At 39.1% G+C, this 25,880-nt stretch overlaps 1 protein-coding gene across 1 annotated transcript in view; it reads right to left on the reverse strand.

The window, feature by feature from the left end:
- Window positions 1-22,335, reverse strand: part of nckap1l (NCK-associated protein 1-like) — a 96,397-nt gene extending 74,062 nt beyond the window's left edge. Inside the window, exons 1-15 of the mRNA XM_002935658.5 lie at window positions 22,050-22,335; window positions 17,839-17,949; window positions 16,699-16,791; window positions 14,938-14,994; window positions 14,343-14,485; window positions 13,205-13,295; window positions 12,969-13,106; window positions 11,903-11,951; window positions 10,479-10,635; window positions 9,566-9,622; window positions 8,143-8,239; window positions 5,098-5,207; window positions 4,074-4,206; window positions 3,895-3,976; window positions 1,276-1,334 (exon numbers count right to left, since the gene is read on the reverse strand). Of these exons, the coding sequence (XP_002935704.2) occupies window positions 1,276-1,334; window positions 3,895-3,976; window positions 4,074-4,206; window positions 5,098-5,207; window positions 8,143-8,239; window positions 9,566-9,622; window positions 10,479-10,635; window positions 11,903-11,951; window positions 12,969-13,106; window positions 13,205-13,295; window positions 14,343-14,485; window positions 14,938-14,994; window positions 16,699-16,791; window positions 17,839-17,949; window positions 22,050-22,151 (1,479 nt within the window). The 5' untranslated portion in view covers window positions 22,152-22,335. The remainder of the gene's footprint in view (window positions 1-1,275; window positions 1,335-3,894; window positions 3,977-4,073; window positions 4,207-5,097; window positions 5,208-8,142; window positions 8,240-9,565; window positions 9,623-10,478; window positions 10,636-11,902; window positions 11,952-12,968; window positions 13,107-13,204; window positions 13,296-14,342; window positions 14,486-14,937; window positions 14,995-16,698; window positions 16,792-17,838; window positions 17,950-22,049) is intronic.
- Window positions 22,336-25,880: the final 3,545 nt, after the last annotated feature.

Consider the following 25,880-nt stretch of genomic DNA (forward strand, 5'->3'; position numbering starts at 1 on the left):
CACCCCGGGCATTGTATGTCAGCCTGATCAGTGGAAGTGTCCCATTTATTAGTTCTATCCAATGTTGAATTGTGGGAGGAATGGGGCTCATCCACTTTATTATTACTACCTTCTTTGCGTAGAACACAAGGGAGCGTAGTAATGTTCTTGATTTTTGAAGAGGTATTAATTCGTCAATTATTCCTAACAAGCATACTTCGGGGGACCTGATGCCAGGAATGGACAGGTGTTCCTCTATATAGTGAGTGACTTCTGTCCAGTATGTTAGTACTTCGGGGCAGTCCCAAATCAAATGGAGGAACCCTGCCTCTGCAATATTACATTTCACGCATTTAGATCTTTCTAATTTCCCCATGGCCTTGAGTTTCAGGGGGGTAACGTATATTTGATGAAGCATTTTAAATTGGATCATTCTATCTCTGAGTGATATTAGGAAGTCATATAAGTTATCGGTTGTTTCGTCCCACTGATCCTCGTCTAGGGATGGAACAGTTGCCAGCCATTTACGTTTGGCCTTATTAAATGGAGCCAGGTGTGAGGCCTGGATTATGCTATATAGTTGAAAGACTAGTTTGGTGGGGTCTAAGGCCCAGAGTCTAGCTTCCCACGACAGTAATGTGGGTGAGAGTTGGTAGGTCCCAAACTGGGAATGAAAGGCATGTCTAAGTTGAAGATAACGAAAAAACTCAATATTTGGCCCATTGAGTTTGACTTTCAGTTGTTCTAATGATGCAAAACAGTTTTCCACCAGTAGATCATCTAGGTGTCTGATTCCTAATTGTGGCCAATATTGGAAGTCGACTAAGCGTCTCATATGTGGTAGGTTTTTATTATTATTGTTACTTTTTATTCCTTATTTATATATTCAGTTCCTCTCTTATTCATTTTCCTGTCTCATATTAAAACCACTTCCTGGTTGCTAAGTTAAACAAGATCCTCACAACCAGATAGCTGCTGAAATTCCACACTGGAGAGCTGCTGAATAAAAAGTTATATAACTGAAAAACCACGAAAAAATAAAAAACAGAACCCAAGTGCAAATTGCCTCAGATTATCAATGTCTACGTCATACTAATATATTATTATATAATATATATTATATATTATATTTTTACACACACACACTAGTCATAATATATCTGCTTTACATTCGGTTTCAGGGTTGTATTCGCTAAGCCCAATTTGATTTATAAAGTCATTATTCTCTTTGTCTGAAAATCATGCACTTTGGGCTCCTGCACAATTGTATAATGTAGAAATTGTGTTGTGTCTCACCTGCAGCCGGAACCAGTCAAGTCTCAGAGCGCAAAAATCAAATGTTTCTTTGTTTTCAACTGTAATAGAATAGGATGTATAAAGCCAGTCAGATGGCATGTATTTGAAAAGTCCTATAAACTTTTATAACTAAATATACAGTACAGGAATGGGGTTTTCAGGAAAAGGGGTTTTCTGTAATGTGGAGCCCCATGCTTTAAAGCGACTATAAAACATTTAGGATTTAGACTGCTTAGTTATCACCAAGGTACACAAAGTACTGTTTTCATACAGAGAATAAGCAAGTCAAAAATGGAGAACTGTTTCACTGTTTGACTCTAGGGAAAATGGCATTCCTGTATTTCTTACATTTCTTACAACTGGTTTTCAGACAATGGACCTCATACCCAAACATTTAAAAGGATTCTGTCATAATTTTTATTATTTACTTTTTATTTATAAATTACACTGTTTACATAGCAAATCATTCCCTTTACCATTTAACATTTTATTCTTAAACCAACAACATTTTTTTAGCTGTAATATTGGTGTGTAGGCGCCATCTCAGTGCATTGTGCCTGAGTCTAAGCTTTCAGAAGTAGCCAGCGCTACAGATTAGAACTTTGTAAATTTACCTGAACTTGTTTGCAATATAATGCTGTACAAGTTTCTAACTGAAAACGGAACATGAGGGAGGTTGCAGGTTAAGATCAGACATCAGTGTATCACTAGCAGGGCTGTGTGGGGAAAGGAGGGTTGTGATGTGAAGGGGTGCAAGTATAATAATAATCCAGCCTTAATGTATGCCACCTTTCAGGCTAAGTACAATCTTCCTTAGTTTCTGCTCATAGCCTGCTACTCTTCCCTGCCTTCCTTCCCAGTGTAACATTAGCCCGCCCAGCAGGGGGAGTAGCTACACGGAGCTGAAATTACTGAGGGAAAGCAATGCAGAGAGCTGGAAAAGGTGCTGCTTTACTTTATTAGTAACATAAGCTCACATATATTCCTTTATATATCATTTATTTTTATAGTCTTGTACTATATCGGAACTGTAGGAGTGCTGGCAAAGTTTTACATAGCTGTAACAGATCTAATGTTCAGCTCATATAAATTAGAAGTACACCCAAGAGTTAAGTCTGAGGTGGAAACTGATTCTTTTGGCGATATCTAGATTAATCTTTCTAGATAAAGGATTGGGGTGCTAGAAATATGAACTCTGTTAAGGCTTATGGGAGAAATGTTCAGCTGGAATTGGTTATTGTGGGGTTTAAGTTTTGGAGATATTAAGCTGATAATGGGTGCAAGAGACAATCTGTAGAACTTAAAAATGAATGCTGGGAGTTGATTGTAAGGCAGCTGTTGGTTTAAAATTAATCTCGAATAAAATTCAGCTGTAAAGGACCAATGCCACCAAAAAATGAATGTTTTTTTTTCTGTTACCCTAACTGATCCAACCTGCATTTTTACTTCAGTATTTTAAAGTTGTCAACGTATATGTGTGCCAACATTTTTTAAAAATTGTTCATGGCTCTTACAGTGTTTTTCCCTGTGTTTCCCTGTGCTGGATTTTTCATGTGTTTCAGCACAGGAAGGCCTATATATCCTATTAGGCTGTACTCTGTGTGGCACAGGGAAGCTCCTAACACAGCAAGTTGCATTCCACCTGCATTCCACGCTTGCCTGTGCCACAGTGACTACAGTCATATAGGAAATACAGGCCTGCGTTTCTTTTTGTGTTCCCCTGCGCTGAAACACATGCAAGATCCAGCGCAGGAAAACGCATGTAAAAAATGCTTGTCTGTATGAGTGGGGTAACTGTCATTGCATATAGATAAGCAACATTTTTAGCCTCCCCAAACAAAAAAAATCACCATCTGCCTAAGTTTCTGTTGACCTGGATTTCTTACTATTGAGTGCTATTCTGATATCTACTGGGAGCTGCTACCTTGCTCCCTTCCCATTGTTCTGCTGATTGGCTGCTGGAAGGGGGTGATATCACTCCAACTTGCAGTGCAGCAGTAAGGCTGATGTCCCATGGAGAGATTTAGTCACCCACAATAGATCTCTTCCACTGTGTGCGACTAATCTCTCCAAAATGCCTTTCCTAATAATTGTTGGTGGAAAGGCCTATGCATTGCTTTGGTTTTCCGAAGTCATGTGAAGTTTCCTCCTGAGACAACTGTAGGCCTTTCCACCAGTGATTTGTAATGTTACCAGTGAAAAGGCACAGAGATCTATTGCGGGGGACTAGGCTGATGTCCCATGGAGAGATTTAAAGTGTGACTGAAGTTTATCAGAGCACAGGTCACATGGCTGTGGAACCCCGGGAAATTAAGAATATGGCTAGCACCATGTGAAATTTCAAAATAAAATACAAAAAATCTGTTTGCACTTTTAAAAAAGAGATTTCAATGCAGTATTTATAAAATTCCTGGTTTTCAGATACCCACCCAGTGATGTCAATGAAAAAAAATAACTGGGTTCAGTTGTTAGATTACCCTCATATTGTTGCCCATAGAAACTAATCAGGTCTTTGTATTCATCTTGTACCTTGTGCTGAACCAACCAAAACCATGTGCTGATTTTTTGCTCAAGGCAGTTGCACTGGTGCAGTTTAGCAAGGGTTAGAGGTATACTCACCTTGTTTTACACTGAGTGCTGACAAGGTGCTAACAAATGATGACATGATCACAGATTCTTCTTCTGGGCAGACAGTCAGATTCTGTAAAGTATGTTGATATAGAGTAATGCACATTGTTACATTCTGTACTGCTGCTATAAAATTTCACTTATGCAGAGAGAATCCCCCAGCTCTGTACCTGAATGACATCACTCAGAACCAAAGCATCAAACCGAGCCAGATACTGAATGTGGTATTTCTGTATGACAGACAGATGCTTCTTTACTATTGCCCGAATCGCCTCCACGTAAAAGATCAGTTCTGCAATTTGTCTAAAAAAAGGTAAAAAAGGAAAATAAAACAGTTCAGATTCAATAGCAAACTAACTTAACAGTTATGTCCTATATGCCCCCCCTCAAGTTACTGATTGGTTACTGACTGCCAACAGCATAGAATGCTGTAAAGGAGGAAATAGTGTTCTGGCTATTATGTTAGACATCTATTCACTCCAGCCTTTATAGATTTACATTTTTGGCAAACTAACTATATTGAATTTTTTTTTTATTTTGCACAGGATATCTATTTTAGCCAGTTTCATTTTTACATTGAACTATTCCTTTAAGTTCTAGTTCCCTACCCCCACCCCAAAGGCTTCAATTAAGCTGCCTAAAAGTTAACCAATCCCAAACTGCAGAGCTGCATAGTGGGATTGGCAAACCCATGAATGTCTTTATCACTTTGCTGGACAGGTGCATACACACTATCCAGGACTATGGGTCAGCTACCAGTGTAAATGCCCTGGTCACTGATAACACCTATGGAGTCGGGGGCCAAATGTAACACATGTAGCCAAAGATGAGGCTTCCAAATCCTCTTGAGCAGTTTTGCAGTTGGGAAGCTGTTACTTGGGAACAGATGACAATAATACAATGGGGTTGATGTGGTTAGAGGGGGGGGGGGTGGCATGGGTTATAAACAATATTGTCTTTTGGGGTAAATGATTTACTTATTAGCTGTTTCAAGACCAACATCAATCATTTGATTGGTTGCTAAACCCGAGCGGGCCTTTTATTACATTTACAGTAGCTTGGGACTATAATGGGATTGATTCACATTAATTTTTTTTGAAGTACAATTGTTTTAAATGCCCACACATGCCATTGTGTTGATTACTAAGGTTTCTAAACACAATTTTATACAAATTAATATATATATTTGCTTACACATCCACGTAATCTTCTGGTGTCTTTGTTTTGGTGATGTTTTCAGCATGACGTACCAGCCAATTAATCTCATCCCGGCAGAAGGACAGAGCCATAAATGCAAAAAGTGCCTACAGAAAGGATTTTATTATAAAGCGACATACTTTGCAAAATAAAAAATGATTAGTGTGTGTACTTATGTGCCAAGTGATAATAGCACTAGTGTCAAGGGCACATGTCCACTATATTTATTACAGAATAAATTGAACAGTATAAATGTAAAATACATAATGGCCTTAAAGGTCAGTTAAAACCCTTGAATAAGGGGAACATTTATCAACGTTCGCACTTTTTTTGTGCTTAAAAAAACTCAAATTCAAATTTGTTACAGCAGCCTCATAAAACTAAAAATATAGACCTCAACCACTATTATAGAACTGGTTCTGGACCAGTCCCTGTAAAGGTGTAAGGTGTTTTACTTCCATAACAAACTAACTGGAAGCAAGAAAAGAGCTTAACTCTAATAAGAGAATGTAGTGCTATGGATTATTATACTCTCTCTATGTCTAACTGTCAATTATATACCTCATTCTATAACTCTCATTCTTTAACTCTTGCATGATCTGAAGCTGACCTTGTAGAAATAATGAGTATCTATGTTATAAGTTAGTCTGGGAGTGAGGGGGGCTGCACATCCTGTAGTTGGCCAGTGTTACATTTTAAATGTCTGTTTTTACATTTCTCCTTCACACATGTTGCAAAGCAACATTCAATATTTGTGTAAACTCCCTAACAATACTATTTAATTTAATACAGTGAAACCTCAAATGTAAATTTTCGCATTCTAAGTTTTCCCGTTTTCCACCATTTTTGTTATGGTTCTGCCAGTTTGTAAGGCATTTCACTGGATGCTCTTCCTGGATTTTACACCATGTTTTCCCACATTTTACACCAAAAATGTGGTGTTGTCTTCCAAAAAACGTCTGTTTGTTCTGCGTGAATCTGGTTAAAGGAAAGACAAGGAAAGTCACTAGGGGGTGCCAAAATGTTAGGCACCCCTAAGTGACCTAAATCGCTTACCTTTTACCCCGGGCTGGTGCAACCTGTTCGGAGAGAACAGCGCCAGCCCGGGGTAGCTGCAGCGCTTCCTCCTTCCCGGGGTCCCGGCAGAACGAGCAGGAAGGAGGAAGCACTCGCTACAGCTACCCCGGGCAGGTGCTGTTTTCTCGTAACAGGGGCACCAGCCCGGGGTACAAGGTAAGCAATTAATGTCACTTGGGGGTGCCTAACATTTTGGCACCCCCAAGTGACTTAGCCTTTCCTTGTCCTTTAAAATACTAAGCATATACACATATGGACCTGGATCCTTCTGTAAATAGTCAATTCCAGTTGGTTTGCAGTTCCTTTGGACATCCACAATTCAAATACAGTGTTAGGTTTTGCATCTGACTCTCAAGGGGAGTTTTGGAAATCCTGTCCCATAGTGTAACATTAATGCTGTACTGCACTTTGCAATTTATACAGTAAACAAAGGCTGATGCCAGCGCTTATAACCTATGAATGCTGGAAGCTTACTTTGCTTTAACACATTTTCCTAGATTTTAAACCATTTATTTTTGTCCCCTGAAAACGTAAAATGGGGGTTCTGCTGTATTATTGTACATTACTGTAATAAAATATAAGAGAATAACAAAATCTACTTTACTACACATTTATTTAGATTTTGATTACTCAAAAAATTAGTTTGCTTCAATGTGAAGTACCACAGTCTGCCCTACATGAATTAGTTTCATGTCAAAGGAGAGCATTCTGCAGAGGACAGTGATTTGATTTATTGCCCCCATATCACTGCAGATGGTCTTGGACCTATGATTAGTGATGAGTGAAATTTTTCACCAGGTTTCACTGTAAAAAAACACCCATAGACTCCAATGGCCGCAAACTAAAAAAGGTTGCAGGGTAAAAAAAGCTGTGTGGTATTTGCTAATTTTTGCCGTTTTGCAAATCTTTTGGAGAAGTGGAATGGAACATATTCGCTTATCACTACCCATTATTATTGCCTGATAATGGGCACCTGAGTGGACAATAATCACATGGATTACTACTCACTCCCAGTCTTAACATAGGGAACTCTTGTCTTTTAACACTGATGTCACTTCCCTCAGCGTTTGCAGGCCTTATTTTAATTTTAACATCCGGCAAGTGCGCAGTTTTACCTTTGAACACTGCTGTAACTTCGCTCAACATCTGAATGCATTGTTTAAAGTGGACCTGTCACCCAGACATAGAAAGCTATATAATAAAAGTCCTTTTCAAATTAAACATGAAACCCAAATTCATTTTTATATTAACAAATCCAAACCCATTATAAAGGCATTTAAAAATCCCAGCTGTCAATCATATATTGCTTGCCCCACCTCTATGCCTTAGGGCGGGGCAGACAATAACTTTAGCTTTCCATTCAGCACTACCTAGATGTCACTGCACATCTCACTTTCCCCTCCCTCCTCATCATCTAATTGTGTAGCCAGTGCATGGGCCTGGGCATCTGGTCCCCCATTCTGGCACATATGCAAGATTTTGGGGTGATACAAAGCTTGCCTTCATAACAGTGTCCACAAAATGGTGCCTGCCTGCTTGCTTTGATTGATTAATTCCAAGATGGAAGGAAACAAGATTTATATTATTTATATAGCGTAAGTAAAGTTTATTTTGCTTAACTAACAATATAGAAAATAATTTGGAGTTATGTCTTAGGATGACAGGTCCCCTTTAAATACTTTTTATTGTGTAAACTGTGATTTGCCCCTATGGAAGTTGTATATATGACAAAACCCTTTGGGACACTGTTTTGATGAGCTGAATGTAATTCTAAGCTTTACATTTTACTGTTATAGAATAAATTTACAGTATATTACTATATATTTATATTACTCTATGGGAGCATGTCCCTCTCTCTTTTGCTTGTTTATAGGCCACAAACGAGTATTTATCTATTTCTGTGTGTACTAGCTATGCACCTTCTATACCAAATACTTTAATAAATAGTAAAAGAATTAGATTTACCTTGGGTCCCAAAAGTCCAGGTTCATCAGACAAAATGGCTTCCAACTCCTTGACAGCACTTCTTAGAAAGAAGCGTCTGGCACGATGAAACTGGCCACTGTGGCAACACAGATTGGATCTTAATTGTATAAACCGTAACGTAGATTGTACATTAAGACCAGGCATAGAGATAATAAATGATATTGCCTGAAAACTGATTTCATTTCCAAAATATTTTGGCTTTTCAAATTGATAATTTATAAAGGGTTGAGCAAAGAACAAGAACAAAATCACACACAAAATTGCTTGTTCTTAAATGAGTTTCAAAAGGTACTTGCATGTAAACATACTCCTTACAGCTTGTTACTAGCATCAACTTGCATGCAAAATGCAAAAGTACAGGGCACACACAACACACAAGTGGACCCTGAGAATTTTCTACCAAAATTTTCTTGTGTTGAGGCATGTTGTCTCTGCTCCTTGCACCTAATGAATGTCACGGTAAAGCAGTAAATGCTGCATGCATTTGTAGACCAGACATCAGGGGTGCTGCTGCTTATGAGGTGAGTTTAGAAACTCGGCTCAGGTGGCAGCACCCACAAGTTTGCAGGGGTGGCAAAAAGTCACTTTAAGAGCCGAAATGCAGCTCTTCCCGGTAAGGTAAGCACTGTGGGGTGAGGGGGTGGCATCAAAGGAGCTGCCTCAGCTTGGCTCTAGGATGAGAATCACCCCTGTCAGACATGATGGAATTTGCACACGCAATGAATACAAGAAACATAGGCTGCACACTGCATGTTCTTTACTAAACTGTACTCTGGTTTACTTCTGTACTAGAAAATTAATTGCAGCTGCTCTGTGTTTGCCCACTATTACACAGCACTGTTGATTAAAAAAAATGGACATTTGGGTAAATTTTTGTACCCTTCACTTTGCACTCATTAAAGAGCTTTTAGAAAGTTTCCTCTTTAAAAGGACACAACCTCTCCAAACATTTCCTCATCTTGACCAAGTCATTTCTTTCAGCTATAGTTCTGGGTTGCCTCCCAAGATAGCTGTTGTAAGTGAGGGTACTTACTATACATCAGTGGCACTGTGAATGATAAATGATCAAACCTGAGCCTAGTTACTTTGCTGATCACAATAAACCCTGGCACTAGCAAACATATAAAGGATAATTGCAGTGAACTGTACAATAAATAATATTAGATTGGGCAAATTTAAACTTAAATTGGGAGTGAACCTCAAAATATTCTCCTCATAGTATAAATGTTCATTAAAATTTACTTATAGGTCATTTTGATAATTTTTTGCCAACCTGACTGTCTTTTCTCAGCCTGTCAATTAGTAGCTTCTAATGCCAATATACTACTGGGCTGCAGTTTATAACAGCTCAAATAATAACAGAGTGCTCTACCACATAAATAAAAGACAAAGCACTACTAACCAGTGTGTCATAAAGTGTTCTTTGCACTCTTTCACATCTGCCACACGTTTCCCATACCTGTTAAAAGAAAAGATGACTAGCGCGTATGGATATGGATGGCCAGAGAGAGAGAGAGAGAAGTGAGAGGGAAAATAGCAAAAGAACCAAAAATGGAATTCAAAATAATAATCAGATTACTTGAGTTACAGACCTAGGTTGTCTGTCTGGCTTTAAGCAACTGAAACATTGTTAAAGTAATTTTTAAAACACTGCTCATATTCACATGATATTCAAAAGTGTGATGATTCTTGCACAAGAAGCATGCCGAATGTCATCAAAAAAAAAAAAGAAGACCTTTCTACAGAGCACTGTGCACTTTGCACTTGACTAAAAATTCAGTGCAAGGGGCAGAATGCAGCAACCTTAGGAGCACAGGTGCTTAATATCCTGCGCCGGATGTGGCACCCCAAGCCCACCCCTCATGAATACAGCAGTGCCAAAGGCAGTCACTATATTGATAAGAAACATGTTGGTCTTTGCAATCCAGTTTGAAGACTAGTGATGGGCGAATCTGTCCCATTTTGCTTCACCTAAAAATTAGCAAGAAAAAATCGCAAAATGCATTGTAGTCAATAGGTGACTTTTTTTTGAGGAATCTCTTTTTTACTGTGTGACTTTTTTTGCAGATATTGGAGTCTTTTGGCATTTATTTGTGGCGAAACCTGGTGAAAAATTTCACTCATCACTAGATCTGTGCCTATAGGTGCTAAGCTTGGAAGTGCAAGATGCAAAAAACAGCTTTGCTTCTGTAGTAGATGCACCAGTAGACTGACTTGTAATTTAAGTTTTTTTTTGTAGTTAATATCAATTTAAGAAGCTACAAACAACTATAAAAAATGTTTAATCCATGAAACCATTACACCTTGTATCTCACCCTTTTATGCTGCCAAAGAAGTCCTCTGTAACACGATGTATGAAGAGAATCTCATCCCGGATGAGTGTGATACAATGGGAACCCTGAAGAGCCAATTTCCAAAGCTCCATGCTGGCCGGGACTGTGTTCAGAAAGCCATGAGACAGCAAGAATCCAACTGGGAAGGGGCAGATAATCATGTTAGAGAGCTGAAAGATTTATAGTAGCCCCTGTATACTGCTATGCATATCTCATTTTAATAGTTGCGCAAACTCAGATAGGATTCATAACTAATGTGACAGAATGGTCGGTTACAAATGTAGCTGGGATCTCAGCCTTAAAACACTACAGAACTGTTGATGGGGCTTTTCTAGGGGGGGAGACAAAAACGAAAACAACCACATATACAAGGGGAAATACATTTCTTGGTTTAAAATAAATAAGTGAAACTTTTCTAATTAAATCATGAAACATTAGTTTTATGAACAAATATAAGCTAATGCCAGATGGGAATGACTGAGGATCAGCCCTACGCTGGCATCAGCCTATCCCTGTGGCTGCACCTGAAGCCATTATGTTGAAATAATGTGCGCATTTCAGTGCCAAAATCCACTCCAGGTGCCTGCACCCAGCCCAACACAATGGCTTCAGATTAAGGCATAGGAAGAGGCTGATGCCAGCATAAGGAAGACTAAAAATTAGCCCATCTGACATTATCCATAGAGCAGTGACCCCAACCAGTGGTATTTTTGAATTTCTGACTTGGTGGCAAGCTGTGGTTGAATAAAAACAAGATTTCCTACCAAATAAAGCCCCCTGTAAGCTGATAGTGTGCATAGAGGCTCCCTAATAGCCAATCTTAGCCATTATTTGGCACCTCCATGAACTTTTATGATGCTTGTGTTGCTCTCCAAGTCTTTTTACATTTGGCTGTGGTTCATGAGTAAGAAAGGTTGGGGATCCCTGCCATAGAGTGTAAAGTTTAGGTGTGTAAAGTTTAGGTGTGTAGTTATGGCCTGTTACAAAACAAGTGAATCTGTTTATCAGTAGGGAGTGTTTAGGTCCAATGTAACATATTTTTATGCTGTTAAAGCTAAAGTCCAGCTGGATAATGGCTATAATCCACAACATTAGAAGTCCTGTTTATATTGCTATTTCTTCAATTTCAAGGTAATAGGTGAAATTTAGTATTTTATAGGTTTTGTATTGAAAAGGGTGGTTAACAAGTAGCTAAGAGCATGGAAATAGTAATAGGGTCAATATTGTGCTACATGGGCCTTACCTGCAGTTTCAAAATAGGGTTACATGCCCTGGGCTACAACATCATAAGTTACAGTCAACATTTTCCCCAGTGCAGGGCTAATATGGGAACATATATCAATAACCTGAGGCTTCATTGGAATCAGAATTGAAATTTCAACAGTAGCAAATACAAATGTACTTACTCACAATCCATCTTTCCATTGTCTCAACGGAGAGATATTCGCATGGCATCTGAATAAATAAATAATTACTGTCATGTGATATAATCAGCATTTTTTAAGCATACATTTTTATGTGTGAATTTTCAGCATGAAAAGCAGTGGTCCATTAAAAATGCTGTTTAAAGGACAAGGAAAGGCTAAGTCACTGGGGGGTGCCAAAATGTTAGGCACCCCGAAGTGACTTTAATCGATTACCTTGTACCCAGGGCTGGTGCCCGTTAGGAGAAAACAGCACCAGCCCGGGGCACCTGTAGCGCAGCGCTTCCTCCTTCCTGCTTCATTTTGCCAGGACCCCGGGACCGGCGCATGCGCAGTAGAGTGAAAAGCCGACTTCTCTGTTAAAATTCCACTGTTCACTCTACTGCGCATGCGCGCACGAAGCCAAAAGGAGGAAGCGCTGCAGGTACCCCGGGCTGGTGCTGTTCTCGCAGAACAGGGGCACCAGCTCGGGGTAAAAGGTAGGCGATTTAAGTCACTTGGGGGTGCCTAACATTTTGGCACCCCCAAGTGACTTTGCCTTTCCTTGTCCTTTAAAACTGTGAGCATCTATTGCTTTTTTACCGCTGGAATTTACTTGGCATTATGCAATAAAAATAATGGGGTAAAACAATGGCTTTAAATACATGTTTACACATGCAGGATGGTCATATCTTTTGATTAGGGACTGATTATATTGCATGAAAAGTCTTTACATATAGACTGCCAGGAACTCAATATAGTGTGGTTTGTGATAACAAGAAACTACATAACAGAAGCAATTATTGTGACCATCATTTGATTAATATAGTTGTAATAGTGTAGGTTGATGCTGAACATATTTGGTGATTTTATTAAAAAAGAAGAAAATAAAATAGCTTTCAGTCCATATTTTATTTAAAACAAAAAGGTAAAAACATAATGTAATTATGGGTGTGCTTGTAGGAATGGTGTCGTTTGTTGTTGTATGCATGAATATCTCCTCTGCTTCCTAGACTGATATATGGAAACAATATTGACCCAAAATATCTCAGACCACATTTTTACTTACTGTGTCAGAACTAGATGGGTCAATCATAGAAGCTGGATTGCTAAGAAGGCTCAAGAGCTGGGCCCCTCTCCACTGGTCTGCTGGTTGTGTCCTCCGGCAGAAGAGAAAGCGTAGAGACATCAGAGCCTCGGTCACTGTCTAAAGAGACTTTTAATCAGTTTGTACTCCCAAAAGACGTTCATATATATCATACAGTCTGATGCTAGATTAAAAAAATCTTCTCCTATGCAACTAACCTTTGTATGGGGTCCAAATTCCTCACTTAGCTTTTTTAGTGGGTTGTCATATTCCAGTAGCATTTGGGCCAACCTGGCATAGGTTGGGTCACTACAAAAAAAAATGTCAGCCTTTTCTTAAAGTGCAACATATTTATTCCTATAGATCATAAACTCCAATGTTTCAGAACCCAAAAGCAGGACCCCATGCTATTTAGGGCATATCAAAGGGACATTTCATCCGGAAATATAGGAACTAAATCAGGTGCATAACTGATTCTAAATCAGTTCTTGGCCACAAAGCTGATTCCAAGAATGATTGGGTTGCATATAATGTAATTGTATACATAACTGCACTAAAGAAAACATGTACCTATGTATTGAGCCGATATGAAAGAACATTTTGTTACATTTATTTATATTTAAATATAACAAAAGTTTTCATGTACATCAGCATAATCTCATCAACAGACACATTTGTTTGAAGCCCTGGGGCCTAGGGGCACCCTATTTTTAAATCCGGCCCTGAAGATATAGATCTCTACTTGTAAGAGAGGACCTACCAGCAGAGACAGTTTTAAGAAAGCAATATGAGATTCTTGCCTGTTTTATGGAAATTTCCAACAGTTGTACCTAGGGATGCACCAAACCCACTTTTTTGGGTTCTGCCGAACCCCGAACCCACCCTGATGGATTCTGCCGAATACCATAAAATATATATATATAAAAATTTTCTCCCTAAATTTTAACCCTTTCTGAATGCTAATTGGCATATGCTAATTTATGCTAATTAGGATTCGGATTCAGTTCGGCCAGGACCGTGGATTCGCCCGAAACCAAATCCATCAAAAAAGGCTGGATTCGGCCCGAATCGAATCCGGGATTCGGTGCATCCCTAGTTGTACCATAACTGACTCGTGATGAATGGCTTGATACAGAATCTGTGGATTCTGGCAAATGCCAGAGGGGCTGCTGTAAGATGGCATAGACAGTCACTATTTATTGGGCCTTTGTGCACTTGAAATGTCATGGCCTTGGGAGTTTTACAAAAAGGTTGTGAGTTTTACAAAAAGGGTTACTTGGATATCAAACTGGAAATCTACTTTCAAAATGGCATGTTTCCTTTAATGGATTTCTGCCCTACGGAAAATAAATTTACCTGTGCCCTTGCAGCATTTCAGATGCACAATTAAAAAGAGCTACTAGTGATTTTCTGTCTTCGATACGGGACATCAACAAAATGACAGAGAAGTATGTCACTATCAAATCCAGGTAACTTTTGGTAAAGCTGTAGTTAATGTTCTGTTTCAATAAAAACACAAATAAAAAACACAAACAAAACTTACATTTGTACATTAAAAAGAAAAAAAGAGATTAGGCAAAAGCATTTTTATTTTTATTACAACCTAACTGTTGTTTAAAAAGAACCCCATTTGGATATCTAATAACTCTCTACTTACACAGCCTTCCCATGGCCTAGCTCTAGCCATCAGTAGGTGCTGTGAGTAGAATGGAATGAAGTAAGCAAAAGACAATTGCCTGGCTCAATATAAAATTCCAGTAGTATTTTGGCAAAATATTTCAGCTAGGACTCTAAAGGTGGCCATAGACTGGTAGATTTAAAAAAAAAAAAAAAAAAAAAGGTGTCTATATAGTATTTATTAGGACAAGGAGACCAACCTAACCCGGTTTGTGACTTATGGGGGCACTTTCTCATATGTTTCTTTAGTAATTTAGGAATTAATTATACTTACAATGTCAAAGTAGCACTGACAGGCATCAATGGTATTCAGCAACTCATAGACATGATCCTAAAGAACAAAAAACATTTTCATAGTTCAGTTACTTCAAACATCTGTACTTATTTACAGCCTATCACCTTACCATCAAACTGCCTTATCATAGCAAAACAAACACAGGGGCTTCACAGTTCAGTTTCTGAAGTCATTAAGTAGACAGAAAACAATTTAAAACAGCACCATTTATCAAGCTTTATCAGCTTGATAAAAGGCCACACCTGGCCTGAAACATTGCTGGAATGCCCTAAGGGCTCTGGCACACGGGGAGATTAGTCGCCCGCGACAAATCTCCCTGTTCGCGGGCGACTAATCTCCCTGAATTGCCATCCCACCGGCGAAAATGTAAGTCGCCGGTGGGATGGCACACGCTGCGCAGGCGATTTCGGCAAATCGCCGAAAATGCCTCGCGAGGCATGTTCTATATTTCTATAAGTTTCACATCAAGATACAGTAAATGAGAAACCTGGTACCTGTCTTGTCCCTGATTACATTTTCGCCGGTGGGATGGTAGTTCGGGGAGATTAGTCGCCCGTGAACAGGGAGATTTGTCGCGGGCGACTAATCTCCCCGTGTGCCAGAGCCCTAAGATGTATGCAATAAAGGCATTTTAAACAAGAAATACAAATGGTGCTGTTCTAAATTGTTATCTGTCTGGATATACCGGTGGGAAGTGGCCATTGGAGAACCTGCACTAATTTAAAACAGATCCAAGGCATTGTGCTGACTAGTACCTGCAAATCTGATTGTTTTAGCTATGCAACAATACCTATAGACAGAGCCTACACATGGTAATATGTAGGAGGAAATACTTTCAACAGGCAACCAAAGGCAGGTACTAAGTGTTACCCTGAAATTAAATATTCTGCTGACCTAATTAAATTGGTAAGATATTTGATACCTTACCTTAAATTGGTAAGCTACTTGACACCTTGCCAGTAAGTGTCACTGTATCTTTAGTTTCCTCTCAAGACAACTTCCGCGATTCCAGGGAAATCAATAGGATTTCTACCCCCTTCTGCCGATTCAGCCCTAACGGCAGATTTTGCTCAGGCGCCTTCTATGGTTCCCGATCAAAATCTTTTAACCGGTCCCATCGGTGAGTCGACCGATATCAGCAGCATCCTGCGATATCGGTTGACTCGCCGACTTGCCATACACGCACCGAATATCGTACGAAACTAGGTTTCGTACGATATTATTGGTGCATGTATGGCCAGCTTAAGACAGTGAACCAGGTCACAGGCACACACAGGAACTGGTCTTGTAGAGAATAACTTTTACTAAGGGTTAACACAGCAACATATAATAGCACACTGCAAAATAGACTTAGACTTCCACATACACAGTGTAAGAACAGGAAGAAGAGAACATGTGACCAGCTGCTGTCCCAGCACAATAAATTACAGTACCTAACATGAATGTATGTGATCTCACTATAAATAACATTATCCTGCAAGCAACAAGTGAAATGGATTACCTTCTGTAGGTACATAAGCTAAATAACCCCTTTCTTTAACAATGAACAATTTTATCCCCCAATCTGGACCTCACTACTGGAACATGGCAGAGAAATCTCCTGTAGGAGAAACACAATGTTTCATGGCCTCAAGCAACCTTGTCTGAATGCAGCATGGGCACCTAATCTCTGACCCCTTCACACACAGACAAACCTTAGAAGAAGATCTCTTCAGACAAGTGCAATTATAATATATTTACCCGAAATTCCATGACATCCACAAATGACAAATAGTAGCTTGATAGGCATTTCACAATCTCTGATTTCTCTTTGTGAACTGGGCCAAGGTGTTGCTGTAAGTAAAGAAGAGTGAAAAGTTTGCTATTATACTTAAAGGGGAACTATTATGAAAATAAAAATAAATAAAAGATATATGCTTCATTATACTGAAATAAGAAACTTTCTAAATTTAATCAATTAAAAATGCTGTACTGTTTCTGAAATAATCAAGTTTATCTTCATTATACCTCTCTCTGCTAAAGCAAAAAAATCCACCAGTGTCTGCCCAGTTTCATAGTTTATCTAGAAGAAAGTGATTTGAATGGGGAATGGACTGGTTTCTTTGCTGTCTGAAGCCATTGCAGCAATGCAATATTCCATTTTGTTGTTATTTTTCACTGCACTCTCCACCTAATAGATAATAATTTTATACTTTACGGCTTAGGCAAATTCAGTTGAAATAGTATAAAAATAATGGTAATTGCAAAAATAAAGTAATACTGTCCCTTTAAATTGATAGTCTTTTTGTTTTTTTTTAATTAAAATATAACGGCACAATTTACTGCTTTTATACACAGTGCAAGAGTGATAACTGATGATTTGTTAGATTTTATTACAATTATCAATAACTTGTATTTTTAGAAAGCCAACATATTCTGCAGTTCTGCACAATAGTTTAGCTAGTTATCCAGAAAAAAACCCAAAGTGTGCATTTCCTATATTCTTCTTAGGATTGTTTTATGTGTATATGGATATTGCATGTATTCCTGTCCTAGGAATTCTTAAAAGGGTGGGTCACCTTTAAGTTAACTTTTAGTATGTTATAGAATTTGTTTTTCCTAGCAACTTTGCAATTGGTCTGCAATATTTATTTTTTTTAGTTGTTAAATTATTTGCCTTCCTTTCTGCATCTATCCAGCTTTCAAATTTTTATGTTATTTGTATTCCTTATCTTTCTATTCCATCCCTCTCCTATTTATGTTCCAGTCTCTCATTCAAACCACTGCCTGATTGCTAAGGCAGACAAGACTCTAGCAACCAGATATCTGCTGATATTCCATTTATAAAAAATGGAATGTTTTCATAAAAACTCTACTGTTTCTGCAGAAACTGCTTCTTACCGTGCTGCTTCTCACGTCAATATTGGGGAATTTCTTGTTAATGTATTTAATAGATGATTCCATTGACTTCTCAGTGAAAAAAGGTGGCTTTGTCTTTGTTTCTGAACATGTCTGTAAAAAAATCAAGAAAACAATATGCACTGAGAATGGTACAGGTATAGTATCCTTTATTTGGAAACCATTTATCCAGAAAGCTCCAAATTATGAGAAGGCCATCTCTTATAAACTCCATTTTAACCAAATAATTTCCATTTTTAAAAATGATTTCCTTTTTCTATGTAATAATAAAACAGTAACTTGTACTTGATCCTGAGATATAATTAATTCTATTGGGGCAAAACAATTCTGTAGGGTTTATTTAATGTTAATATGATCTTTAGAAAATTTCAGGTTTGGTGATCCAAAGTAAAGAAAGACCCCATATCCGGAAAACCCCAGGTTCTGAGCATCTGGGTAACAGGTCCTATGCCTGCATCCCAGGTGATGACATTAGTTATAATTGGTGCTAAATAGTGTCATTTCTGTCTCAACTCACTGAAATGTGTGTATTAAAATAAATAATGTACCCACTGTTGTAAAATATAAGGCTATTAGAATTAACTTCGGAGTTCCATGACCTGTATTAAAGACTATGTCATGGATTCAGTAAAAAAAAATAAAGACTATGTCATGGAACTTCTCGGTGACTTACAATAACCTTATATTTTACAATAAGGGTGTACATTATTCACTATATTATACAGTATATAAAAAAGAAATGAGTGGAATAGCTAACGGATATGCAAATCAAAGAAGAAAGATTATTTCTTATAAAGAACCAAATGTTATGAATAACAAGTTAGTAAGGAAGCAATAAAATCTATGTCCAAAAACATGTTTTAGCAAGGGTATATTTCACCCTAAGAAAGTAATGGGATAACAATAATCTAGAAGCAAAAAAACAGAGACCTGACTAGAATTGCTGAGCAATACAAATATTTCACTGGGTCTTCTTATCTGATATTACAACCTTAATGCAGTGTAACACAGGAAGATTGCCAGCGTTCTGCCTTCCCCACAAATTCCAGCTTGGTGGGTATCAAACATTGGGAATTGCCCCTTCATTGACCTGACTGGTAATTGCCTGAAACAAGACAGGGCACTTGCAGCTCAGGCAATCAGAGTGTTTTAAACACAATCATAGAGTTGTGGATGTGATAATGAAAACTTTGGCCAGCTAGCCTGTGCCAACAGCATCTTGCACTGGGGTTTGCTTATTGTGCCCCAGCGCTCTGGCACTTCTGCATAGAAATATCCCTATTGTTACCAAACAAGAGGGCCCATTTATGCCCGCGAGCACAGTGGGCAACTAGGTGTTAAACCACTTTACTTGTGTTCCTGCCTTCTGTTCTGAATCAGGTGCGTCTGCGCATGTTGGCACAGGGAAAACCTGGGGCTACACCAAACCTCCTGGCCAGACGGTAGCTCCAGGGTTCCCACTGTGCCCTGCATCATTCACCTAAGCACAGACTTCGAAAAGATGCAATGGAATTGAGCCTGGTTTACAACAAACTGCATAAGCAATTGTGTTTTCACAGATCTGCCACAGCACAATTGCATCAGACAGAATGCCAAATTATTCTGGTGGAAATTGCTGTGTTGTTAGAAAAAAATATGGCAATTGTACTAGAAACTGCACTTTGAGGAAGTAAATGAGCTCTAATATCCCTAGTGAGTGATAAGGGAGATATCTAATTGGTGCTTAAGTTTAAAGATGGCCATACAATGGAACATCTGATCACTGGTGAGGAAATGAGTGGGTCTCCCCAATATGCATACCTTGAGGTAGGCGATATCAGATTGATCCGATCGTTCAGCCCTTGGGTCAAATGATGAGTCATATTGCTAGGATAGAGGCTGTCGGGGCGAGGACCGCATCAACATGCCAATGCCCTCCTCATCCTGGCAGGATTATTAAACCAGCCCAATATCAGGAAGGGCTGTCTAAGGGCCCCATACACGGGCTAATAAAGCTGCTAAACTGCTTTTATCGGCCCATATATGGCCATCTTTAGGTAACAAAAATTTGGTCTGCTTTTTGTCAGTTAGCCGTTCTTGGGCTCATTCTGTAGAAGAACTCTAAAAGGCTGAACTACTTCTTATTTTCAATATTACAATGCGAGTGTAAGTTTTCCTTCAGGTGTGTTGACTTCAGAGAAAAAAACAGATGATACAGACCTTTCACCTCTAACAATATTCATTCTATTTTATTGAAGCTTCCAGCTTAAAAACGGATTGAGTTTGCTAACTTCATTCATGTGGGACTATATATGCCCAAAAGCCAGCAAATACAGAATCTGAAAAGGGTTTTAGAAGTCTGTCACCCCGCGGGCCTGCTATTAGTCACCTGTGCCTGACACCTATTTAATGAAACCAAAGCAGGAGTGAGTGTGACTGATGTTGTAGAATAACACCGGTGTGGTTCCAGCAAGCACATGGAATACTAATCATTTAGATTTTTTGTGAACTTAAAACAAGCGTCAACTTGAATTACAGAAACACTAAACAGAGAAGTTATTAGGAAGCCTCTAATAAAAGGCATCTTATTATTATTTAACTGTTTTAAGCAGTTTATAACCCCTTTATACTGGCTTTGTTAGTTGTATACACACACAGAAGCAAACTATCTCAACCAAGCCATAGCCCCCTACTTCCTCTTTCACATAATAACTCAACCAACAGGAAACAGACTTTTCTGCACCAAGGAAATAGCCATCAAATGCTGTAAAAAAACGATTCTTTCAGAAACGCCTTAAAGTGAAACAAAACAGTTTATTTTTCTCAATAGTAAAACAAGTCAGAAAATGGTTCTGTTTTTCTGTTGAACTTGGTGTTCTGGTCGGAGCATAGCCATGTCAGCATAGTTTCCTACTAGGTCTTTCTTGCTTAGACCTAGTTAATGAATTTAACAAATAACAAGCCCCTATGATATCTGTCCCCATTTGGCTGTGTCATGTTGGTTTCTTGCAAAAGAATTGTAGCAGAATTATAACACTGGGGAAGGGCTATAGAAAGAACAAAGACAGGCTGTGGTCAGATGCTTACACAGCAATACAAGACTAATCCCCCATGTACCTACTTCTTGTATGCTAGGAACCTATAAAATCAGAGAAAAATAGATGCACCTTTTAATATTTCAGTAGGACAGTTATAAAGGTAAAATAGGAACAAAGGAACAGAGGTCCTTTATTGGGACTACATTAAGTGAATCCTTCACAGAAAGACTTGAGACACATACATCTGGAAACCTATTATCCAGAAAGCTCCGATTTACATGAAGGCCATCTAACATTGTGTCCATTTTAATCAAATCAAAGCCAGAGGCACACAAATTTCTCTTTGTGGGCCAGAGCCCAGCACAACCTGTAGATTGTAAGCTCTCATGAGCAGGGCCCTCTGATCCTATTGTTACTCGGGATACCCTTGTTTGTTAAACTTTTTAATATTCCTGTTTAACTTTATTATGAAGTGCTGCGGTTTGGGATTCGTCCGAATCCCGGCGTTTTTTAAGGATTTGTTTCGGCCGGATCTGTGATCCCGGCCGAATGGAATCTGAATTAGCATAAATTAGCGTATACTAATTAGAATTCGGAAAGGGTTAAATGGGCAGTGAACAAAAAATTTCCGCCACAACCCCTTACGATCCTAATCAGCATATGTTAAATAGTATTCTGATTCGGTTCGGCATTCGCCCGAATCCTGCCGGGTGGGTTTGAAGGTTCGGCCGAACCCAAAAAAGTGGGTTCGGTGCATCCCTAATATAAATAAGTATATAAATGATGGTGATGGTTAGCTGAGTGTAGGTTTAGCACTATTACATTCTTGAATTGCAGCCCATGAAAAGTTTTGATGTTATTGGAAAAAGAGCAGGGCAAGTGCAAGGAGGTGTGTGGCCTAAAATGTCCCCTTTTTTACATTTAAACACTGGGAGGTATGTCAGCAACTCTGTACTGTATATTACTATGTATGGAATAACAGAAATTATCTAATAAGAATAAAAGAAAGGACACAAAGTAACTATTTGGGAGCAAAACTTCTCTTTTCCTACAGACCCACCTTATTTTGCTGCTTTTCTCATTCCATAGAACCTCCCTTTCTCAATTTTAACATGTGATTTTAAGTGCTTAAAATTAGAGACTGGGCCCTATTGATTTTAAAATAGCCTGTCTTACCTTTTTGATGTTGTAAATACGGATCAGGACCCCTTTGCCTCTGTCATTCAGTATCATAAGCTTCTCTGCCAGTTTGTGTTGATATACAGACCCCAGAGACATCTTGCCACCACCAGCTAAATGGTCGGCACCCACGAAATGAAATGACAAGTGCGATCTACTCACAACCTATGCTGGCCAGTGCTAGCCAATTAGTATCCAAAATATTTAGTGGTGAAGTAAAAAGTTTTTAGTCTGTTCTAACTTCTGCTTCCCCTCTTCCTCACAAAGGGAGACGCCTACAGAGTCAGACTTATAGCTGCACAGCAGCACTAAATGCACGACAATATATTGGTACATACAGATATTCTGACACAAAGCACTTCCTCTTCCTACTTTGCATCTCATACAACTTTTTTTCGGTAAACATAGTCAGTCCTTTGTGCTTGTTGCTGTAACAATCCTATAGTGATTATTTTAAATGTTTCACTATATTTCAGTAGTGCTCCATATTATGGAAATACACCTTACCCAGTATACCTCTGGTCTAAGCATTCTGGACAACAGATCTTATACCTGTATGTAAAGCTAATGTTACACCCAGGGTTTCCCCGCTAGCAAAGAAAATACCTATATGGCCTGTTTCTGCCATGTGCGTAGGCAGTGAGAGGAATAGCATCTGCCTGTCACTGCACACATGGGGAAGATTTCAGTTTTCTAGACAAAATTGTTATTTTTTCATCAGCAGTTTTCTGCAAAAAAAAAAACACTTTGTGAGACATGAGTAGAATTGACACTTTTTTTTTTCTTTTATTACTAACCTTTAGGTTGGGTGGGGCAGGCAGTGACATCCCCTGGGGGGCGGGGAAATGGACAGGCCAGGCCAGGGGTCAGGAACCTTTTTGGCTGAGAGAGCCATAAACACCACATATTTTAAAATGTAATTCTGTGAGAGCCATACAATATGTTTGGCCGTGGATGCTGCGGGGCAAGGTAGGGTGGGTCCCAAGGATTCCGGATGCAGATGCGATGCAGAGGAGGGTGTGGCCTGCGCTTGGCGGATAAAAGACGTGTTCTAAGGCTTAGAACACGTCTTCTATCCGCCGAGCGCAGGGGCAAGGTACGGTGGGTGCCAAGGATGCCAGATGCGATGTGGAGGAGGGCGTGGCCTGCGCTCGGCGGATAGAAGACGTGTTCTAAGGCTTAGAACACGTCTTTTATCCGCCGAGCACAGGCCACGCCCCCGTTATTTTTTTTATTAAAGATTTGGCAGCGAGCCAGATGTAGCAACAAAAGAGCCACATCTGGCTCCCGAGCCATAGGTTCCCTACCCCTGGGCTAGGCAGTGGAAATGGGTGGGGCAGAAACTGGCCTCTATATAAAAGGGAGTGATTTGCTGTGGAGGGAGTCAAGGAAGGGAGGGATTATAGGTAGGGTTGCCAACCTTACAAATTTACTGTCAGCTATATTGCCAGGCTAGGCCGGTTAAATACCAGCTGGGTGGTGACCCTAGACATAAGCAAAAGACGGAAAGATGAAAGCCACGTTGTGACATAGAAAGATAAAGGTAATTTATTATTCTGTAGAAAACAATCAACAAGAGTGTAATGGATTGCTCTTCCCAAAATCCAGCCCACTCCTCTAGCTAAAGTATGCTTTGATGTACATTTGGCAAATATATTGCCAAGAGAGACTCCAGTATGAACCTTTCACGAACCTTTACACTACCACAACATTCTCCACTGGATACATATATATATATTCACAGTCATTTGAGCCAACACAGAGAGCTCCTGGCAAGCTATATCCTGGTATATGGTGTGGTAATGTGTAATACCCATATGATACTGCTGTAATGTAAAAAGATGGGTGGATTAAGTGAAGTACCTTTCTTGTCTTTAATTACTTCTTTAGGCAATGTGTTGTTCTTGTTTAAGACAACTGAATCCCAAACTGAAAGTTTGTTACAGTTCAGCTTAGGTGTTTTCAGTTTTAACTAATTTGAATCAGAGTGCCTTTAAATTAAACAGCATTGCATTAATCTTTAAATTGCTTTGTAATCATTTATATAATCACCTATTAATACTCAAGCACAGCCCATATTAAGTTGCATCCTACCATGAACTCTTTGCAAAGAACTGGAAGGCTGGTGAAACCTTAGTGCATTCAGTCACTGCCCACACTAGCATGCTAACCAATCAACAAAGCAAAGATGTAGAATCTGGATCCTAGTTTGGTATAGTGTCCAAAAGAGCCTAAAAATGTAAGATTATTTTTGGTTCATTTCAGTCATTTGTCTTCTCCTAAGCCACTGTTTTGGCCCTGAAAAGTGAAATATCTTGCCTTTATTTTCACAAAAACCACTGAGACCCTCCAATGGCACCTTAAAAAAAAGAGCCTAAGCACTGCGGAACAATGAGAGGCAAGATGGCAGGCTGGTCTCCTGGCAAGGTCATTTTCACATAAGAGACAGGGACTCTGTAATGCCAAGTAAAGGAAATCCAAAATATTCAAGATCACTTTTGGTCAATATAAGATATTGCATACTCCCAAATTTGCCCCACCCCCTTGCTTTGTCTCTAAGGGGCCCATTCATTAAAGTACAAATTTTCGTAAAATTGGAAAAATTCGTACTGTTTGTGCGTAAATTGCGTGAAAATTCGTGTCGTAGGAAAATATTGTGGTTGCAATCTGATAGTTACAAAATTTCTGTATTCGAATGATTGTAAACGGCGCAAAAACTTTCTGACTTTGAAACTTCTGACTTTTAAAAAGCCTTCCATAGGACTCAATGACAGCTCCAACCTGGCCAAAAGATAGTCACGATACCAAAGCTTGACTGAATTCTGAAATTTTCGTTGTATGACTTTTTCGTGGAATAACGAGTGAATGTATCATGAAAAAGTCGTACTTTTTAACGATATTATCGTTAACAGTACTAAAAGTTCTAAACAAAAATATGAATTTTTCGCAATCATCGTCATCATCCTTTGATAAATGTGCCCCATAATTATGACAAATATGGCCCTTGTTTATATAAAAACTTTCAGTCTAATTAGGAGTAGGGGGGTTACTGTAGTTTCCAATGGATATGTAATATAGAGGAATTTTTAACTACTAAATTTTGATTAGAGCAAGAGTAGTAATGAGCAATTGGTAGAAGGGGCTGTTTCAACGTCAGCCAATGACTGGCAACCAGTAAAAAGGATTTTTTTTGCGTTCCCTGGCACAAGTCCAAACTCTAAGGGGCACATTTACTAATCCACGAATACGAATCCCGTTTTTTCGTATTTTGCGTGATTTTTTCGTCGCCGTCACGACTTTTATCGTATTTGCGCAACTTTTCTGTCGCCGTCGCGATTTTTTCGTATTAAGCAATTGTAAACGGCGGAAAAATCAATCCGATTTTTCCGCGACGGTGACGAAAAAGTCGTGGAAAATATACGATAAAGTCGTAACGGTGACGAAAAAGTTGCAAAAATACCGATCATTACAAAAAAAACGCGTTCGGACGCTTTCGGTCCGTTTGAGGATTAGTAAATCTGCCCCTAAGTCAAAAAAATAAATAAAAATTTAGTAGTAATGTTGCGAGACTCTGTTTTATGGTAACCATTCACAAACAAAAATGTTCTTTTCGCTTTCTTCCCTGGCACAAACACAGAAATACATTACTGCTAGCAATAGACTGGGCAGAGAGACACGGCAGCTGTAGCGCAATTGCCAGCACCCATACAGCGGGCACGGCAAATAAGCCTCTTTTAATTGCATCCCCGCCAAATGCCAGCGCTGCTAGCGCCACTGATGTACTTATGTACTGAGCTCTGGCGCCTGTGCTAATATCGCGCAGTGTGT

The sequence above is a fragment of the Xenopus tropicalis genome, chromosome 2 (genome assembly GCF_000004195.4).
Source record: "Xenopus tropicalis strain Nigerian chromosome 2, UCB_Xtro_10.0, whole genome shotgun sequence".
NCBI lineage: Eukaryota > Metazoa > Chordata > Amphibia > Anura > Pipidae > Xenopus > Xenopus tropicalis.